This window comes from Semicossyphus pulcher, unplaced genomic scaffold (assembly GCF_022749685.1).
Source record: "Semicossyphus pulcher isolate SPU_LCO1_2020_fin unplaced genomic scaffold, fSemPul1.0.p SCAF_21, whole genome shotgun sequence".
NCBI lineage: Eukaryota > Metazoa > Chordata > Actinopteri > Labriformes > Labridae > Semicossyphus > Semicossyphus pulcher.
This window is the reverse complement of record NW_027211695.1, coordinates 18,189,683-18,208,068: the sequence shown is the minus strand read 5'-3', so window position 1 is coordinate 18,208,068 and position 18,386 is coordinate 18,189,683. Positions and strand designations below refer to the sequence as shown.

General features: G+C 41.5%; 1 protein-coding gene across 1 annotated transcript; it reads left to right on the top strand.

The window, feature by feature from the left end:
- The first annotated feature begins 151 nt into the window (after positions 1 to 151).
- mmp14a (matrix metallopeptidase 14a (membrane-inserted)) lies at positions 152 to 17,772 on the top strand. The gene is made up of 10 exons (XM_069672118.1): positions 152 to 595; positions 9,543 to 9,691; positions 9,881 to 10,003; positions 10,169 to 10,476; positions 10,567 to 10,728; positions 11,879 to 12,015; positions 12,753 to 12,891; positions 13,005 to 13,155; positions 15,384 to 15,499; positions 15,711 to 17,772. The coding sequence occupies exons 1-10, from the start codon at positions 512 to 514 to the stop codon at positions 16,028 to 16,030; spliced, it is 1,689 nt and encodes a 562-aa protein (XP_069528219.1). The 5' UTR covers positions 152 to 511; the 3' UTR covers positions 16,031 to 17,772.
- The last annotated feature ends 614 nt before the right edge of the window (positions 17,773 to 18,386 follow it).

Genomic DNA, 18,386 nt, shown 5'->3' with positions numbered 1-18,386 from the left:
ATCGATACATTTATAAATCTGCTCAGCTATAACCTGCAGGCATGAAAAAAATGACGTCTGCACATCTGGAGGAGGACCCAGAGGAAAATCCATCTCTCTCTTTCTCTCTCTCTCGCTCTCTCTCTGTGTCGCTCTCTCTCCTGACCACGTCCACACGCGCTGAAGACAATCCCAGCAGACGAAAAAGAGGCCAAACTATGAAGCTATAGCGATCACCAGCTGAGCATTTGTCACAGCTGTCTCATGATTTTAGCATTCTGCTCGGTGTTTTCATCCCAGCTCTTACTTTGAAGGGCTCGCTTTGCTGTCCGGTGCGTTCAAAGTATCCATGCGGATAGGAGAAAAAAGTTTTACGCCACGTTTTTAAAGAATTACGGAGTAGCACCGCGCTATTTTTTTAATCTGTTTTGGTGTTTTTTGGTCGCTTGCTGACAGGACGGCGGGACCTGAGTAGAAAGTTAGTTTTTTAAACTTTAGTTTTTTTGGGGGGAGGTAGTTTGCAGATAGAAGAATGCTGCTCCAGCTCCTCACCCTGGCCTGTGGTCTCTGCTGCTTTGGTTTTACCTCAGTCACTGCAAATGTACTAAAAGCAGAGGTAAGTCTGATGGAAAGTCATAATTCAGTCACTTTTATGAATGCAAATTGATATAAACAAAGTTTTGAAGTATGTCAAAGAAGCTTTAAAGAGTAAATAACTTTCCATTTTCCTGATTTTCAAATGTTTTTTAAGTCGTTTTCTTTTACAATAATCCTTGAGGATGTTTATTTAAAGTTCTGCAGCAAGAAAAGCCTACATAATATATTGTAATTTGAGCCCTAATTATTGCACCGCTACAGGGAATTGTAGTTTCTTTCCTGATGTTTGTTGTGTCTCTTCTAATCTTGCAACAGTAAGGGAGGAACTGTTTATCTTCCCTCCATGTTTATCCTGCCTCCGCCAAACACTGCTGACCTCTCTGTGCTAAAAACTGCCCAAAAGAGTCGAAACTGTAACAAGAGATGAGAGAAAAAATGTAATGAGTCTAACGTCTTGTGGCTTTTCAAGGAGGAGGCAGAAACCTCAGCTGAGATGCTTTGTTCTGGGAAAAAAACAGGGGTGGTGGTGTTGGTACGGGGGAGGGGAGGGGGTTAATGGTTTTCATCTGCTTGTGTGTAGACTGTACAGGCCTGGAAGTTGATCTGAACTCACAACTGGCCAGACGTGAGGCCTCAGGCTGTTAAACTCCGACCTGGAGACGCTAAAGTGCAGTTTAACCTTCGACTGAACAACATATTTTGTCAGTAGGTCACGTGCAGCTCTGTAAATGACTGGGTTTGAGCACCCATGGGCGCCTTTTTGCTCTATATGTCGCCCCAGTGTTAATAAGGGTGTTTGATGCGACTATTTACTGCACGGCATCAGTGTTTAGTCATATCCAGCGGTGCATTCAGGACCTTGAGTTTCCCCCGTAAAAGACAGGATGCTCCAGCTGTCACAGGAAATTGATTCACAGAGTAAAAAGCCAATTTACCTAAAACGCTGCATCACAAGAGTCTGCTGCTTTAGCTCTGGGTGGACAGGATGCACGAAGGAGGGCTTTAGTCACTGACCACAAGCGGCTGGCGCGTGAGTCAAGCCAGACATGGTGGATAACTCACAGACAGTTTACAAGAGGCCCTCCTGCGGCGGACACACCGGGGCAGTGATGAATGTCTGCAAACAAACTGTTAGCAGGAGTTTTCGGCCTCTTAATGTAGGATAAAACCTCCAGTATAATAACCAACAGTGAGTGGATGCCCTGTCTGCTCCTGTGCAAAGTTTAGACGACATTATGCCGACGATATGATGCTTTCAGACACATAATTCAATCCTGATGCAGTTAATTATAGTGTCAGGATTACATCACCGGAGAGTCGACGCGAGCCCTGTGATCAAAAGACAGACATGTTTGGAGAATGCAAAGACAAGGCAACAACCTAGTGACTGAAATGTTTAATTAAAGTTGATGAAACTCCCTGAAGAGGGGTTGTGAAAGGAGAAGAGGAATTCTGTGGTTTCAGTGTTGCTCAACATCCAAACATCCCTCTTTAACGTCTTGACGAACTAATCCCCTTTGATCCAGTGAGTGAAAAAGAGAAGCTCCACCAGAAGAGAAACAAGTCTCGTACCTTTGCGGCCTCCGGCATCTGTTTCCAGTCGTCCCTTCTTTTTTTGTGCCTCGTCTAACCTTTCTTCACTTAAATAAAAAGCTTAGTCGGACCTGGCGAGCAAAGGAAGTGGGCAGCAAAGAAAACAACGCGGTCTAAAACAGGATCTCTCCATATCTGGTTTGAGATTTCCCGTTGCCATCTGGAGACACATGTCTGCTGATCCCGTGCAGATCTGCTCAAAACACATCTGGGTTCAATTCTCTTTTTTATCTCGACTGGGGGAAGGAGCTTCAAAAGAAAAAGTCTCAGCTCTTACAGGGAGCAGTTGTCACTCTAGAAATGTCAAAATAATCAGCTGGATCGGCCTTAATGAGAAGCTGATGGACTTCAAGGGAGAGAAGGGGAGCTTATCTTCCCGAAAAAATAGTCCGACTTGTTGAAACTGAGGCCATAACAGAGAGCAAGTTTCCACCATGACGTTAGAATTGCAACTTTTTGAGATAGATTGATTTTCCCATTTTGGTCTCAGGTGGTTCTTTAGACTGAACTCGAAGGCCAGATGTTGCTAGAAGCCTTTTCAACCACCTGGTAGAGGTACAGACCTGTACAGGTGTTTGAAAAGATCCCAGACAGTGGTGAAAAGTGACAACTCAAGTACTGTACACAAGTATTTTCCAGTTTATGCTACTTTACACTTCTACTTCATTTTAGAGGGAAATATTGTACTTTTTAGATATTTTACACCAAAAGAATGAAAGATTACTATACCGTAAGATGTTTAAGCATTACTCTAATGTGTATAAAATAGTTTGTTCTGCTTAACAACTTAATGAGTGCTTGCTTGCTAGGTTCGATACGCTCCTGCTAATGCTAGTGCTAACACTGTTTTTACACCGCAGTGTTGCTACTTAAAGATATAATTTCGAAGATCTCAGTTTCGTTCTCTTTGGCGGCACCTGTGGCGATAAACGGGAATTGCGGGAGCACACTTCCCAGATATCCAGACAGTGTTGCATGTGTGACGTCAACGGTTGGCTCCGGTTGTAACTCTCGATTTTCCGGTCGCTTTCCTTCGCCTTCATCTGAGCGTCAAATTTGTTTCTTTTTCTTTGGATTTTCACTTCTTGTTGAAGTTGTATCTGTAGTCATCCATCTTTTCTTTGTTTGTTCAGCCATAGTAGATTACTGTTTACTCGCAACACTTGCAGAGAGCGGAAAAGCAGCCGCTTAGCTCCGCCTACCCTCTCTGGCAGACCAACCACTGCTGGCTGATGGAAAACAGCGTCACTAACTGGGCGCCACAAAAGTCGCCACAGACACCCAGTCTGTAATACTGCAAATGCAAAAGCTTTCATCAGTGGGCCATAGGCTCAATCACCATTGTGTTACCTCATTCGGCGAAAGATAGAGACTTAACAGACATTTATTTACATCAAAAACTTCAAGATTATCACTTTAAACGACAAAAGCACGAAATGTTTGTGTCTGTAACACTGTTAGGATGAGGAAAAACATTTACATACCTCAAAGTAACAGTAAATATGATTACACAGGTATTTCTCTGATTCAGTAAAGTACAAGTACCTCCAAAATAAAAGTCCACTTACTTTCCACCACTTGTTATTTATGCATTATTGCCATGCAAGCTACGTCTCCTGGTTCTTTAACCACTCCCGCTGCATCACACCCAGTTAGTGTTTTATTTGACCTTTCTGACCCAGTATAAATGTAGATGCAGTGAAATAATTGCCGGCTGCTGGTGTGACTGGGAGCTAACTGGGTCAGAGACGCCAAGAAATGAAGGCGATGTGAGATTCGGCCACTCATGAGCCCAGTTCTCCGTTTTTTCCGTTGGCACCGAGCGAGAGGAACAACTGACTCAGTCCCTCGGATTGAAATCCAGCCATACTTCTAACCTCTCTCTTTTTTCTTCCTCCGCTCTTCCTCCTAATGTCTTTACCTCTCCTGCACTAATGTAACTCTGCACTTCAGATCATTTACCCTCTCCTCCCGTCCTTTTTTCCCCCCTCTTTCCCGGTCGGATTTAGGTATCTCACTCATTTGTCTAGCTGGAGAAAACCACTCACAACAAAGTTTTCTAAGAAGCAGCTTGAGACAAATAGTGTTTGGACACTTGGCAGCACTGCTATACACAAAAAACAGCCCTTAGCATTGTTTAGCAAACACATAATTGCAGGACAAAGTGTACACATGATGAAATATGCACAGTAGACTAAAGTCTCAGTGCACAAACATCCTTATCCGTCTTTAATTTCTAGTTTGTTTCAGTGAATGCTGCTTAATTTAGACCAACACCCACATGACAGATGTTCAGACACAAATGATGGTTTCACTTCCTATAAAAATGCCGTCATTCTTTTGTTTCCACCACCGCAGCTTTAAATGCACACGGGTGTTTTTTGTGTCATTTTGTTTATGACTTCAGGAACTTGTGGTTGACTTCCGGACAATAAACACAGCTGAGAATCACAAGACTGTGAGTAAGGATACGTGACAATATGTTGCAAGCACACGTCCGGAGACAAAACGAAGTACCTTCTGGCATCAGTTTCATATTAAACAAGCTGCTCCAGGCGTTAGCTTGTTTGTGCTAATTTAATGGAAAATTTGAGCATCAGTTGGTCCTGTTGGTCCTGCTGTATTGCCTTATCTTAAAGGGCCAGTTCTCCGATTTTCAACCTCAGTCCTGTCATGCTATCATGGGTAGCTAATGCTATTATGGTAGGAATAAAATGCAATTTGGCTCTGTGACTTTAGAGGGCGCTATCCGCTTCTCCAACGGGCCCTGGAAAACCTCCACCAGACTATGTAAAACGTGTCATCTGGGGGAGGCCAGGCAGCTCGCTAGACTACACTTCCTCAATCTAGTACGCCCGCCTCCGATGTCTTGTTCAAAATCATCAGGTTTGAAATGTAGACTGCAGACCTGAAGATTTATTAGACGATCCACCGGTATATTCTTATCATATTTCGGATAACTGGAAAACGGTCGTATTCACTCCAGCGTCTCTCACTGTGCCGTTCCTTTCAGAGAGAGGGGCGCAATGCACGCTGGGTGTTGTAGGAATGTAAACTGGGCGAAACCACGAGCTGTTTGTACAACTTTCTCCACAGCTATGGCGCCAATTTAAAATATTATTGCTTCTATCGATTACAGAGAACACCAGCTTTGACTGACGACGGCTTTTTCCAGGGGCGAACTGCTCCTTTAAGGCCGTAGTTTGAGGAAGAAATCTGTGTTTCCTAAAATTATCCAAATAAGCAAGACAAATGATGCGACTACCATAAGAACAAGGAAACTAAAGTTGGTCTTTGGGCTCTTCTTTAAGTCAAAAGTATTGTTTAAAAGCAGCTGCAAGTTTCGACCACACAGGCTGATATAGTAAACACAGATTAATAACACCTGGTTCTGAACATAGATGATACCCTGCAGTTTCACATGAAGCCTTTCTTTAATTACGACGTTAAACTGAAGGTCATGATGTGTCATTGTATTTTAGAAAGTCATACAGAGTTTGGGAGGAGTGGGGGGTTACGGGGGGCCCTGCAGCCCATTGTCGCCCCAGGGCCCCCTTTTAAGTTAATACAGCCCTGGTGACTTTTATTTCTAGATATTTGAATTGTCTTCAAACTGTTTGATTATCAATATAATACCATATTTAGGATTACAACTTAAACTAATGATCATTTGATCCATAAAAAGTCCCAAAAACACTCAATGTATCTCTGATGTTGAGTATTTTCAAGTTTTTATGTGTACTTTTGTGAACTTGTATAGAGCTATGGAGCTGCAACAATATGATCCAACCTATAGATTGTTTTCTTGATACATCAATTAATTAATTAATTTAGAAAATATAATAACATAGTGAAAATTTTGACACCAAAAACCCAAATTGACAAACTCATATTGCCTATTTTGTCCTGCCAACAGTTAAAAACCAACAGTATTCAGTTTAAGACATCAAATCAGAGCATATATTTAAGATTTAAATTTAGCGTTTTTACTTGAAAAACTATTTAAATGATTAAAACAAATCATTAAAATATGGAAAATGTATTTATTTCCCAGCTTTTCATAGAGTACGGTCACATTATGGTCGCAGCTCCACCAAAACGACCTCCTCTTCCTCCAACTTTTGCATCATGCCGGTTGTGTTTTACTGTCTGTGCATTATGTATTCAGACCTCACGTCACTGCAAACACACACTGCACAGACCAAGGGGTGTGTTTACCAAACCAGCAGCCAGCCCCTGTGACCACACATGGCCGTGTAGCGAGCTACCTCGCTACACCGAGGCCAACAATACCAGCCATGTACGAGTCGCAATAAATAGAAGCTTTGATGGTGGCTGCTGGGAGTTCCAGGGAGGAGGGGTGCAAGCTGGGATACCTGGCGTCCCAACCGGAGGTGGCGGTGGTGGAGTGGAGCGGAGGGAGAGAAGTGGAGGTCTTGACGGTGTGGGGGAGTGTTTTTATAGAAGCAGACGCGTCACCACACTGGAGCCGCAGGACACACTAGCAGCAGTCAGCATAGACGTGGAGAAAGTAAATTTGGTTGGTGTTGGAGGCTGATTGACTCAGAGAGAGAGAGGATAAATTAGATTAACTAGATGCTTAAATAATCCGGAGAAATCTTGGGAGAAAAGTGAGGTGTGTTGGGGGAGGGGTATGTTATGTACAGATGGAGGAGAGGGGGGATAAGTTGCCTCTCCGCAGGTCGTCATAAGTGAACCTTGTTCTCTGGCCTCTCTGCCCACCACATGACTAACAGTAGCTGTGTGTGCCCAGGCAGCATAAGGCCAGGTAGTCCGGCCCATACTGTTTCTACATTTCCATCCCTCCTCCCCCAGTGCTTTCCCTTCGCTTTTAGGAGAAAGGTTTTGAAGAGAAAACCAGCACTAATGGTGGAATAAGAGAGATATCTGAGGTTTAGATGACGCCGCTAACGAAGGAATTTGGGGTAATTCCACTCAGTTAATCTGTGGTCGAGATGAAGACGTGCGTTAGCTGTCTGTGTGTGGATACATAAGTGGAAACACACATTTCAAGATGGATTAAAGAGGAATGGGAGATGAGAAAATAGGTTGATCTCTTATATGTGTTCGTTAGCTGGTTAGCCTCGTATAAAGACTGGAAACAGGGGGAATCAGCAAGCCTAGCTCTGTCCAATGGTAAAAATATATTGCTAACAGGACATATAAAGGTCACTCTTGACCTTGTGGCAGCAAGAGACCTTATTTTAGGCTTCTAACAAAAAAAGAAAAGACTCAAAAAACACACAAGAATTGGAAAAATGCTGACTCATTGCAGGATTTTACCACTGTCTGCTACGGTCTGTCGCATCTAACTCCCTCATAAAACTGCAATGTTTAATTTTTACACCTAACTTTTAGTACACATTTAACAATAAACATGTAATGTAGTAATGTGTGCAATTTAAAGCAAGGCTATGTAAAAGAAGAAATAACAGAATCACCAGGGAAGCAAGAGTTTTACTTCTTCTGATTTGACCAGTAGCTAGCTTGTGATGGCTAAGGCTGGGTTAGCTAACTAGCACTCATATACTCTTCTAAAGTGGATATTACTGTATCAGCCCACTTGTTTTATGACTTTAATTCTTGCACTACTGTTAGGTTTTACTATGATGCTTTTTTTGTTCTCTGGGGCCACATGCTAATGTTTGCTAACTGTTTTAGCCTGCTATCAGTCTGTATGTTAAGCTAACGGTCAGCTAACTCAAGATTCATATGTTTCATTGACGTATATCCCCAAGGTATCAATCTTTTCATCTTACTCGCAGCAATAAAAGCAAAAAAGTGTGGCTATTTCTTTAAGAGACCAACAACAGTAGGCGGTGGAAAGAATAAACTTTCCTTTCATGTGTTAAGATAAATATTGGTGGTTTTGGTTAACAGAAAGAGGAGGGGGAGGACAGACATAGACGGTAGCAGAGAGAGATCTTAAACTCGGGCTTTGAGGAACCCAAATGTTGCTGGAAATGTGACTTCTTTCCCGGAGTTTATGACCACCAGTTTTCTTTGGCTGCGATAGTCTAGACAGACTTCTGGGTCATCGTGGCTGAAATGACATCAGTGTTTTCAGATTGTGTGTTTTATTTGGCGCTCAGTTCCTCTCTCTTCCCTACTTATGACCCCACAACAAAGTCTCCGGTAACGAGTTCAGCACAAACCACGGGGGCATGCGAGGATTTGGTGTTGGCTTTTAAGAGTTCATAAGCCGTATAATGTCACAGTCACATAAGGAAAGGACAATAAAGCTAGCATACGGAGTTACAACAGTGTGTGTTGGCTGCTGTAGCTAGGAGGGTCTGTAAGTTGAACAGTCAGCTAACATAGCCTACACACACTCTTTGTCTGCATCATTTACTCCACAATCCATGTGATTAATCTGAGCTGAGAGACGCAGGTCCAAACAAGCTCTGAAAGTTGACCGAAAGTAGAAAAGCACTCACAGGTTCACACAGGCGGCCAATCCCTTCTTTTCTGTCGACTCTGACTTTTTGTAAGATGTTAAAGGTGGCTTTTGTGTTGTTTTTGTCATGTCTGGAAAAGAGTAGACACAAATTATGTATTAAATATGTGTAAAACTCCTAATTACTGCTGTAATTATTAATAATTATCCTAATTTCAAACTTCATATTTCCCTCTGTGATACCTGTGGAGTAGCTTAGCATCATTATCAGTTAAAAACTCACACTGGTGCTCTGTGCAGGCCCTCATACAGCCTCTGCCTGAAATGACTGAGTTTAAGAAACCCCGCCCCTACAAGCCCACTATATTCTGATTGGCCAGTGATGTCACAAAGTGCGGCATGTAGAAAAAACTGTGTGAAACCTGGCGTTCACAGCAGCCTGAGCTGAGGAGCCTGGGGATTACTCCAACATACTTTTACCTACAGATTTGAAATTCACCCACATTTCGTATGTACATCCAGCATTGTAAAATTATATAAATGTCTTAAAATGTGAAACAGCATAATACCCCCTTCTTAAGCATATTGTATTTGATGAAAATGTAGAGTCCTATAAATAGAAACACTACTATATGAAGTCGGTTACGGGGGTTTAGGTGATTTTAATTGAGCTTTTCAAAACTTTAGGCAGCAATCTATGTCTTTTTCTAAATAAATAAAGTCCTGATAAGCTATTTTATCATATTTTAATTCTCCAAAAATCTATTATTAGTGTCTTTGTAATGTCAAAAAAGCTTTCTGTGATTTAAAAACACAAGTTAAATGTTATAAATGTTTCAAAATTGATCATTGATCATTCCTAGTTAGTTAAAACCTTCCTTTTAATGCTACGTGCGTAGCTTTGTCCAACAGGTCAATATCTAAACAAATACATATTATTTTGTCTCTCTTGCAGGCGTGGCTGCAGCAGTATGGCTACCTGCCTCCAGGTGATGTCAGAGCTCAGGCCATCCGCTCACCAAAGTCCATCGAAACAGCGATATCAGCCATGCAGAGGTTTTACGGTTTGACTGTCACCGGCTCCATAGACACCAACACGATACAGTGAGTTTAACAGCAACGTTTTTACATCACATAACTTCAGATACTATAACTAACGAGTCACTTGATGACTCTGGATTTAACAGGGAATAAAGAGAGTCTAAGAAATCAAGGTCACTATTCATAAAAATGTGTCCTTCAAAGGAGCCTGAATATTTGACATAGTTGGGATTCTTTTTTTGCTGTTGCCAGGGCGATGAGTCGGCCGCGGTGTGGCGTCCCGGACAAGTTCGGCCCCCTGCTGAAAACCAACCTGAGGAGGAAGAGATACGCCGTGCAGGGTCTGAAGTGGGACAAGTCTGAGGTCACCTTCAGGTACACACCGACGTAGCTACAAGAGACTATCATGTTTGATATCCTATGCTAAAGGCTTTTATTTTGAAGCACGAAACTTTCTAATTTAGCGCCTTCTGTTTACTTTGTGATTGGAATAAATGTATCACAGCTCTAAATTTCTTGTCTCTCTATTCTCTCTAACAGCATACAGAACTACACCCCAAAGATCGGCGAACGGGCCACCTACGAAGCCATCCGAAAAGCCTTCAAGGTGTGGGAGAGCGCGATCCCGCTCACCTTCAGAGAGATCAACTACAGCCACATCAGAGACAAGGTCGACAAGTTCGCGGACATCATGCTCTCCTTCGCTGAGGGTTTTCATGGTGACAGCACGCCGTTCGACGGCGAGGGCGGCTTCCTGGCTCACGCTTACTTCCCCGGACACGGCATCGGGGGCGACACGCACTTTGACCTCGCTGAGCCGTGGACCACCGGAACCGCCGACCAGGGGGGTAAGAGAGGGACGAGGAGACCGTGGAATGTAGATCCTGAAAGAACCAACACCAACCTAACTTAATCTTATTATCTCTCTCTCTCTGAAGGTAATGATGTTTTCCTGGTGGCCGTCCATGAGCTGGGTCACGCTCTGGGTCTCGAGCACTCCAACGACCCGTCTGCCATCATGGCGCCCTTCTACCAGTGGTTTGAGACGGAAAACTTCCAACTGCCAGACGACGACCGCAGAGGCATACAGGCCATCTACGGTGGGTTTCTCTTCCAGAAGTCGGGTCCAAAATGTGTCCAAAATGAACATATAATTTAACACCTTAATATACACCTTCAGAGAGTCTTTAGCATTCGACCCGCGTCCATTGGAACCATTTTATCTTGGTTTTCCATTTCCAATTAAATATCTGAAATACATGTTGGAGGCAAAAACACATTTTGATTTGTAACTAAGCATACTGTACGTAGCTCCAAAAGTTCTTGGTTATCCATTTGGTAACTTTTAATCTATTCAATCTGGACCGTTTTACTAGTTGTTGTACTCAAGAACAATCTTGGGCTAGAAGATAAGTCAGAATTTTATTTTAAGACAGTCAATACTTTAAGTTCAGGGATATCACTAAATCATTATTAAGGGCCTGTGTCCACTAAGGGTGTTGTTTGCGCTGGCAGCACCCATTTTCTCTACAAAACCCATCAGTGTCATCAGCGCAAAAACGCCCTCTGCGTCAGCTGTTTTTTGTCGCTGCGCTCTCAGTTGAAAACAGTTCACCTTTTGGAACACTGCCATGCTCGTCGATGTCACTTCTCCCTCACTGACCAATCAAAATTAAGAAGGGGCGGGACTTTAGATATCAACTTTGTCAACAGCAGTGGTGGAGGAGAAGCTAATCCTTACGTTTTTTCGTGGGTAAAATTTCCAGGTGTAGAGCTGCTGCTAACACCAGGACACGATTCCTTTACATTTATGTTTTCTTTGTAACATTTCCATGAATAAAACCAAATGTTAAGCATACAAAGCAATTTAATACGGACTTAACGGTCACTACCCAGGGAAGCGTAAGTGCCGCCAGACTTTTGTAACCTAGCAACAGTAAGCGCAGATGAGAAGCGATCTGAAATTGAGGTTGTCGACACTGCCACTGCAAAAGAAACGCTGTTAGTGGGCACAGGCCCTGATGTGATTGAACGCAAGATGGAAAGCTACCAAAGTCAGTAGACCTAGGCTTTCCACACTGGATGTTAGATACTCAAAGGAAAAAATACACATACATGTTTTTTCAGCCCTATAGTTTAGGTACTCCACATTTTGGGGGTCTGGGCCTGCTCTTGTCTCGGTCTTGTGTTGTTTGGCGCCTCTCCAAGTTAAACATTTCACTCCTTAATCTCACAATATCTTTCTAACAGGAACCAAGTCTGGGGCTCCCCCTCCTCCTCCTCCCCCTCGACCCACAAAGTCCTCCTCCCCCGGCCACGGTCCAGACATCTGTGAGGGACACTTTGACACCATCGCCATCCTCAGAGGGGAAAAGTTTGTATTTAAGGTACAGGAGACCCCCGTTAACAAACATTTAAATGTTGTCCGAGACCAAATTTACACCTGTCTTACAGCAGATGTTTTGACTTGTCGAAGAAAAACCACAGGTGAATCAGCATGCAGGATACGGGAACCTGAAACTGGAACAGCTAAATGGGACTCAGCCATCATTAGTTACATTATTATCTACACCTGTGCTTCTCCTGCTGAGACAAATTAAAATGTCTTTCGGGGGGAAAATCCTTTTGAAATGACTTTTAACTTTTGTAGCTCTCGCAAACAATGCTCCTTCAAAGTAAAAGTCTCTTTTGCACAACTGTTACTTTTTAAAATGAACAATCTCTGAATGAAATAGCTGCTTTAATTTCACAGTTTGCTTTTTAAATACTGGACAGAAAATTAAATCTTTATGTTTTTTTAAAAGGATTAAAGGGATGAAAAGCTTTTATATTTGCTGGTCGTTGTATCAGGGCTGCAACTTGTGATCATTTTCATCATCAATTCAAATTAAAGCCTATAAAATGTTTTAAAAATCCAACCTATAGTCCAATAAACATAGACATTAAACATACAAAAATAAAACTGAGAACTACAGCAAATCTGCACTATAGACAAGCTAAAAACCTGAAACATTTAGCATTTTTCTTAAGATTTATCTGCATTTTTAACTCATATTAATTAAGAAAAACATCTTGTAATGCAGTCTACTGTATGTCTAACCTATCTGTATGTATGTGTCTGCAGGACAAGTGGTTCTGGCGTGTGCGTAACAACAAGGTGTTGACAGGTTACCCGATGACCATCAGCCACTTCTGGAAGGGCCTGCCTTCAAACATCAACGCCGCCTACGAGAGGGATGATGGGAAATTTATCTTCTTCAAAGGTGGGTTCACTGCTGTGACGACGTTCATGTGTGAACTATTATGACTGATCTTCTTTCATCTCTTATTCCTCTGATCTTTGAATCGATCTTATTCCTCCTTCTTTCATCTCCAGGTGACAGGTACTGGGTTTTCAGCGAGTCCACCATGGAAAAGGATTCCCCAAAGAGCCTGAGAGACATCGGCACAGGTCTGCCTAAAGACAAGATCGACGCGGCTCTCTTCTACACGCCGACAGGACAGACGTACTTCTTCAGAGGCACAAAGTGAGTCAATATAATCTAAACATCGACTTTGCACCAAGCTTCCTTTAGCGGGTTAAAACATGTTATCTTTCCATTTTGGTTCTCATTTCAAAGGGCAGATAACGGGACGATCTTCTGAATCATCCTGCTAAACATTGTGTTAGCATTCCTGCAGAGTTCATGCGTCGATAAAATCTCTCCCCACTCAGCCCAAAACAAACACTGTTCATACTTCCTGCACAGTTGCAGTAACGTGTCATAACTTGTACCTTTACTAAGCTTATCTGTGAAAGGTAGATTCACACGTTTTAATTCTCTGACTCACTCTTCCTGTCTTTAATTCAGAGAGAATCCACTGTTTGCCAGGATTTAGATAGTCAACAGTAGAGAGGGAATAGAAAATCAAGGGAGAGAGAGGAGGTATGACGTTTAGCAAAACCTCCCGACTGAACTTGAATTAGGGACTTCACAGTCAACACTGTAAAACATAAACCACAGAGACGCCCCAGCATGTTTGTGTCAGGAGCCCTGGCCAAGATTTAAGAAATGCTGAGGTCATGAGTCAAAACTTTCCAGACTCCATCCTCCTCTTTGTTTTTTATTTATAGGTTATTTTTAGTTATATTGTCTGCAATTTTTAGCTCTTGGCACATCAGGTTCTTAATCCAACTATATGATTTTTTTAGCATGAAAGAGTGTAATCAAGAGCCTTTGCTTTTGCCAGTGGGCCAAAAATTACACTACATGCTGTAAATCCACTCCCATTGTTCCACTCCAGTCCACTTGATAGCGGTTATGCACCTCTAAACTGCTTTGCCAACCACTAATAAACCTTGAAGATGAAGAAATGGAAGAAGAAATACACTTCTATATCACCTTTACGTTACATTGTGTAGCATAATATTTTAGCTACATGGTCTCAAGATGTAGCTATGTGAAAGTTTAGTTTCAAAATTAAAAAAATTTGTGGGTGTGGAGTTACACTGAAGAGAAACAAGGCCTCTATAGCCGGCACCTAATCTCTTTTTGAGGCTAGCAGCTCAGGGCTACATTAGCCGCTACTAGCATAACTAAACCAGAACACCAAATGAGCTGGTTGCTGCTTATTTTTAGCCCTTTTTTTGTTTAAGTGTCAATCATGAATCCAACAATGTTATACACAAAGTCAGTACACTACACTGCAAAGTAATGTATTTTTCATAGAGAGACAGTTAAGCCCTTACTAACTGTATTTAGCCTAACTTGCCTGAATACAGTTACACTTAAACATTACATCTAAAAGACTGTTGTCTGTGTGAAAGTGACAAAAATCTGTGGGTGTGGAGTTAGACGGACTGGAGTTTCTTCATCTTTGCTTGAAACTAGCAGTTGAAGGCTACATTAGCCGCTACTAGCATAACATACCCAGGATGCCAAGTGAACAGATTGGTGCTGATTTTAGTCCTTATTTAAATGTCATGAATCCAAAAACTTAATAAGTCAGTTGACTACTCTTTTAAAGCCTTATTCACTGCCAGAAATGTATTTTTCATAGAGAGACAGTTAAGCACTTACTAACTGTATTTAGGCTAAGTACTTTACATTTTAATATATGGATAAGGTGTCTAGAAGACACCAGAATCTTTGGTTATCTGAGTGAAATAGACTTGAGTTTAAAAGGCCGCTGTAGCTCGCTTCTCATCTCTCCTTTAAGCTAGCAGCTCAAGGCTACATTAGCCGCTACTAGCATAACAAGTCTTAATCGGCAACCAAACTGTCAGCAGTGTTGTTGCACTTTAGCTAATGTTTGAAGCAGGTTTTCACAAGGAAAAAGAATGTAGGGAATAAATATGACAATATTGCTGGTTAAGTTGCATCAATTTTGACACTAAAATCTGTTCATTGTGAGTGCGACTGTTGTGTACGATGCTAATTTTGGTAGCAAAACAGTAAAAGCCTCAAATTGATTTTACTCACATTTCTTTCTTTTTTAAACTTTGCCTAAATATAGTGACATTTAACGATACTGAGTCGATACAGATACCAGAATCAACCTTAAAAACTAGCTTGTGTGTAATTTCTTTGTGTTTTGTTTGGATGTTAAAAACCCCACATTCCCAGAAATGACACTGAGGTCACGAACCTTTGTGTTACAGCAGCCCTGCCTTTGATGTAGGAATGAAATGAATCACCTGAAGTTGTTTTCTGTGTGGCAATATCTTCTCAAAATGTGGATCTATAACAGTTTTGTGTCTCTGTGTTGTTCTTAGGTACTATCGTTTCAACGAGCAGACTCGCACCGTGGACAACGGTTATCCTAAGCCCATTAGCATGTGGAACGGTGCGCCGGAAAACATTAAAGCCGCCATCATGAGCGAAGATGGATGTAAGTTTTCCTCCTAAGAAACTGTTATAGCTCAAGATTTTTCTGTCCAAACAAGTAACCAATATTTGGAGGACGTAATCCACATATGAATCTATCAATAAAATATTAATTGTCAATCAAATTTTTGACATTTTACTGCCATAAAACAGCTGTTAAAACTCATCATGACATGAAACTAACTTATAATCTCTGCTGTTCCCTCTTTCCTCAGCTTACACATATTTCTACAAAGCCAACAAGTACTGGAAGTTCAACAACCAGTACATGAAGGTGGATTCTGGCTACCCCAAGTCCGTGCTCAGCGACTGGATGGGCTGCGAGAGCGAGGAGCCCAAAAAGGGTCGGGAAGAGGAGGTGATCATCATCGAGGTGGACGAGTCGCAGAGCGGGGCGGGGCCCGTGGCGGTGGTGATCCCTCTCCTCCTGCTGGTGCTGGTCGTGGTCACTCTGGGAGCGCTTTTGTTCTTCAGGAAGTACGGCACGCCTCGACGCCTCCTCTACTGCCAGAGGTCCCTCCTGGATAAGGTGTAGGCCGAGCGATGGGGCGATTGACGGACAGACTGCCGCACGAGGGACAGAAAGAGAGGGAGAGAGAACGAGGGCCGGGTGAAAATGGAAATCGAGAAGAGGGAAGAATTAAAGGAAGAGGAGGAGAAACTGGAGAAAAGGGGAAAAGAAGGTGGTTTGTATGTGCCACAAACGAGAGAGAAAGCGCGATAAAGGCCCTAGAAACTGAAATCAGGAAAATGTGTATTTGTATGTTAACTATTTACATGTACTGTTCTGTGTCCAGAGATTAACAACATACCCACAATCTCACGTAGAGATACAAAAAGACTTCATCAGCGACTTCCCTCCCGCCTCTCTCCTCTCTTAAAGAAATACTTCCCTCCTTCCTTCCTCTTCTTAAACTGGACGACTCCAGCTGAACTGCTGTCTGATTCACGCCTAAGTTTAGAAATCTGTGTCTCACTTTGGGTTTCCCCTCGGAAATTCATCACGTCTGAAATACATTTGCTGTCAGAATCTGTGTTTTTTGAGAGGGAATTTTACTCTGAAATTCAAGTTTTGATGTTTGGCTGTGCAGTACTTCCTGTATTTCTTTGATTTCTCCTCTACCACTATGTAGGGCTTTGTTTCGAACCTCATGCTTCTTAAGAACTGCCTTAAATGTGTTAAGTTGGCGTTGAATGTCTAGTCGGATTTGTAACCATGTTTCCGCGTTCTTTGATCAAATAGCACCAAATTCAATACAAAATTTAGCCAATTTTAGACACTTCATTAATGCAAAGTTCTTCTTCTGGTACGTGCATTTATGATGGGCAACTTTAGCGCCTTTTGCTTGAATGTTGGTCAAAGATAGGTACTCAAAAAATCTGCACTAGTATAGAAAATGTTAAGAAATATACTAAAACGTTCAGTTTTGGTTACAATCATTGCTTCATTTTTGGCTTGATTTGATGGAGCCTAGTATAACAGGACGTCCCTCACGCACAGTGTTAGTATAGATCAATGCAGGCTTTTGTACATGACCAGATAGGATTAGTTAAACCAGGTTTAAGTCCACAAAAGTCAGACTTAACGTGAGGTTGTAAAGGCACCAAAAAAGCGAAACCAGCGTGGTACAAAATCTAGATGTTTTTTCATGTTTGCACGCAGCGACGCGGTGCACGACTTTTCTTTCGGTGCAAGCAGTCAGACGGGAAAATAATTTCTTTTTTTTTATCTCACAAACGACACTTTTCAAACATTCCAGTACGTTTGTTGTTGTTGATCTCAGCTGCTCGTCCAAATGTGTCAGTAAGCGGTACAACAATATGGTGCAATTTTTTTTAATTATTATCGTTCTTATGGGAAATTGTTGTTATTATAAGTATGGTTATAGTTATTATTGTTCTCCTGGTAAAGTTGTTATGATTTTTTTTTTTTTGTGCATTGTCATTTGGAGTCCTGCTGGACAGAGGCATAACGTGACAATGATGGAAATGAATCCCAGTTTACACTCAGTATGTGATGAATCAGATCCGATCAGGGGAGTAACCAGATGTTGGCACAGAACAACAAGCAATGCTATTTATGAACTTTGATGGTGCTCAAGTCTTTTTTTTTAACAAATCAAAATTAAAGTGAATTCATTAAATAATAACAATGATAATGGTAATGATATTTATAATGATGATCATATCAATAAAATGGAATGAGATTTTTTTTCTGCCTGTTTTCACTTTTGTATTTCATTAGATGAAGTGAAATTAAACTATTTTCTACAAACAGACGATGTTCAATGTTCTTTAAAATTATGTTTATACACAAACACATTCTTGATTCTGAACCCAAAAAAAACAAACTCAAAGATGTTGAATTGTGAAATGAACTGGACATGAGGCGAGACTGATGTTGTACTCAGCTACATTTTTAGGATGTATTTTATTTTGAAAAGCTCACAATTCTCCTCTTTTTACTGAAGTGTGTGAGGCGATTACGTCATTCACAGAGGTTCAGCCAACATCTGCAGATCAACATCTACAACACTCTTTTCTAGTCTTCAGCTTTCTCCCTCAAATATGTACGGAAGCCCATTTGTGCCAGTTAAAAAAAAAAAGAAGATAAAAACTTGATCATTAAAATATCCTCATTGTAGGTCATAAGTGTGAAAGAAAAGTCATAATTAGTTATAGTTATAAGATAGGTAGCCTTATTTATGAGATTAAAAATGTTTTACAAGTTTAAAAGTCTAAATTATAAGACAAAACATAATTATAAGGTCAAAATTATGAGACAGAAGTCACAATTATGAGGTGAAAAAGTCCTAATAATTAAATAGGAAGTTATAATCTGTCAACATACTGAGACAAAAGGCCTCAAAAGTAATTAGCAGACTGGAAGC

Excerpts from the sequence above, each read along its gene's own strand:
- mmp14a (XM_069672118.1), top strand. The coding sequence starts at position 512 with ATGCTGCTCCAGCTCCTCACCCTGGCCTGTGGTCTCTGCTGCTTTGGT. Across the intron at positions 10,729-11,878 it reads AGGCATACAGGCCATCTACG|GAACCAAGTCTGGGGCTCCC; the intron begins GTGGGTTTCTCT and ends TCTTTCTAACAG. Across the intron at positions 15,500-15,710 it reads CATCATGAGCGAAGATGGAT|CTTACACATATTTCTACAAA; the intron begins GTAAGTTTTCCT and ends CTCTTTCCTCAG.